Here is a 2,080-nt window from a genome sequence, read left to right as displayed (position 1 = left end):
GCGCGACAGGCTCGGCGCCGAGCTCGCGAGCCTGTCCGCGCGCTGCGAGGCGGCCGAGGCCGCCGCCGCCGCCGCCGAGGCCGCCGCGGCCGAGGCCGTCGCCGGGGCGGCAGGCACGCCCGCGGCAGAGGCGCAGCTGTGCGAGCTTCGGGGTCTGCTGTGCGAGCGGCAGACACAGCTGGAGCGGCTGGCGGCGGAGAAGGGCGCGCGGCAGCTGCTGCTCGAGCGGCAGGTGGGCGGGCGGTGCGTCGGGGAAGGCGACTCATTCACCAGTGTAGTGGTGGCTGGGCGCTGGCGGCTGCAGGCGCCCCAAGTTTGCCAAAGGCAGCGTCCCCCATTTGGCGTTTGGGTGACCGCCCCAAACGACAGAAGCGCGACCCACCCAAATTTGCGGGCGCAAGCACTCGTCTCTCCAGCCAACCCGCTCACGCCCGCCGCACCCCGGCGCACCCTGTCGCTCCCGCAGGTCGCGTCGCTGCAGCAGCAGCTCGCGCGGGCGCAACCGGAGCAGCAGCAGCAGGGGCGGCGGCAGCAGCAGCGGCAGCAGCGCCAGGGCTCACCGCCCTCCCACCGCACGCGTGGCGCGGCGCGGGCCCCCTCGCCCCCTCCCGATGCGCTGGGAGAGCCTTATCAGCGGACTCCCGTGCGCCGCGGCCGCCTAAGCAGCCTCGCCACCGCGGCCGCCGCCGCGCTCGACGCCGCGGCGGCGGCGGCGGCGCGCGTGGCAGGGCGGCACCCAGCCGCGCGGCTGGCGGCCGCGGGGTACCTGATCGGCGTGCACCTGCTGCTGTGGGCTGCGGTGGCGCGCATGCAGCGGGCGGCGCTCGCAGCGGCAGGCGGCTGCAGCTGCGGCGGCGGCGGCGGCAGTGCAGCAGGGTCCGTTGGGGGCAGCGGGGGCTGACGGCGGCGGCCCAGGCGCATAGCCAGGGCGTCTACGGACGGTGGGGCTGCCGCTGGGATGGCGCACCACGCAGCAGCTCGCATCACCTCCCCCGCCCGAACGGGGTTCGCGCGTGCAGGTGTTGCCTCGGCCTAGGCTCCCGCCAAAGGGGTACTGGTGCTCCCCCGTTGTTTAGACGGACGCGCCCTGCATGCTTGTCTTGGCTTAACTTGACCAGGAGTCACTAGTGCCAGTACTGCGAGTGCCTCAGCCCCGCAACCAGCCCGATGGGCGCGCGACACCCCGCAACCTGTCATGGCGCCCCGCCCCGTGCGCTGCCGCTGACGTTGCCGCGCCACCCATTGGGCCAGGCGCGGGCCGTCTCGCTGTATTACTGGATTGCTGTGCCCGGCAAGGGTGTGAGGGCGCAAGGGCGCCTATGTGCAGGCGGGCTGCAGCAGCCAGCACGTAAATTCGCATACTCAGGCGCGTCCTGACAGCACGTCCTGTAGGCATATGGTGATAAGGAACAGGAACGGCCGATTATACACAACGCAGCAGCTCTGAGGGGTGTAACAGTGGCACCCAGCGGGTATGTGCATGCCAGGGGTCACGGTGATGCAAACCTGGCAGCGTAGCTTCCAAGGAGCTTGAGGCTTCAGGCTGCGCGAACAGTCGGTCGTGGGCACCCGGGTTCAGGGCAATGAATGGAGCCCAAATGAGACAAGAGGCGTGACTCACAAGGCTGTCGTGACCGTGTGATTTGCGGTGTCGCCGTGTGTTTGCGTGAGTGATTGGATGCGTGCTTGTGTTGAGGGCGCGCGCGCGTGTGTGTGGGCATGAGCTTGATTGCGTGCGCAGGCACGGCTCCGACCAGTGGCAAGGTACCGCCGCCCACTCGCCAGGGAGGCGGCACCCTCGGCGCCGGCCGCGCAGTCCGCGCGCCGGCCGCCAACAGCCAACCAATGTGGTGCGTGTATTTTCGGGCAATAGGGGGGTGGTTGGTGGCGCCGGCCGCCTCGGCGGCCGGCGAGCCGGATTGCAGTGAGGGAGCCAGAGGGAGCGCCTTGGTGCGCCGCCCTTCAGGCGATGGGTCGATTCAAGGGCAGCGAGGGCCAACAAAGGATGAAGAACTATCAGCAATTGGTGTTTGCTAAAGGCAAAAGTGGCAGGAGAGGGAGCGAGGCGTCGGGCCCCGCC

General features: G+C 70.5%; 1 protein-coding gene across 1 annotated transcript in view; it reads left to right on the top strand.

Annotated features, from left to right (window-relative positions):
- MNEG_5980 (hypothetical protein) overlaps positions 1-901 on the top strand; it is a gene marked incomplete at both ends in the record, with an annotated part of 3,565 nt that extends 2,664 nt beyond the window's left edge. The window contains 2 exons of the mRNA XM_014045543.1: positions 10-232; positions 467-901. Of these exons, the coding sequence (XP_013900997.1) occupies positions 10-232; positions 467-901 (658 nt within the window). The remainder of the gene's footprint in view (positions 1-9; positions 233-466) is intronic.
- Positions 902-2,080: the final 1,179 nt, after the last annotated feature.

Source organism: Monoraphidium neglectum (genome assembly GCF_000611645.1).
Source record: "Monoraphidium neglectum strain SAG 48.87 unplaced genomic scaffold scaffold00933, whole genome shotgun sequence".
In the NCBI taxonomy this organism is placed as follows: Eukaryota; Viridiplantae; Chlorophyta; class Chlorophyceae; order Sphaeropleales; family Selenastraceae; genus Monoraphidium; species Monoraphidium neglectum.
The sequence above is the reverse complement of the archived record's forward strand: the minus strand, read 5'-3'. Positions and strand labels throughout refer to the sequence as shown.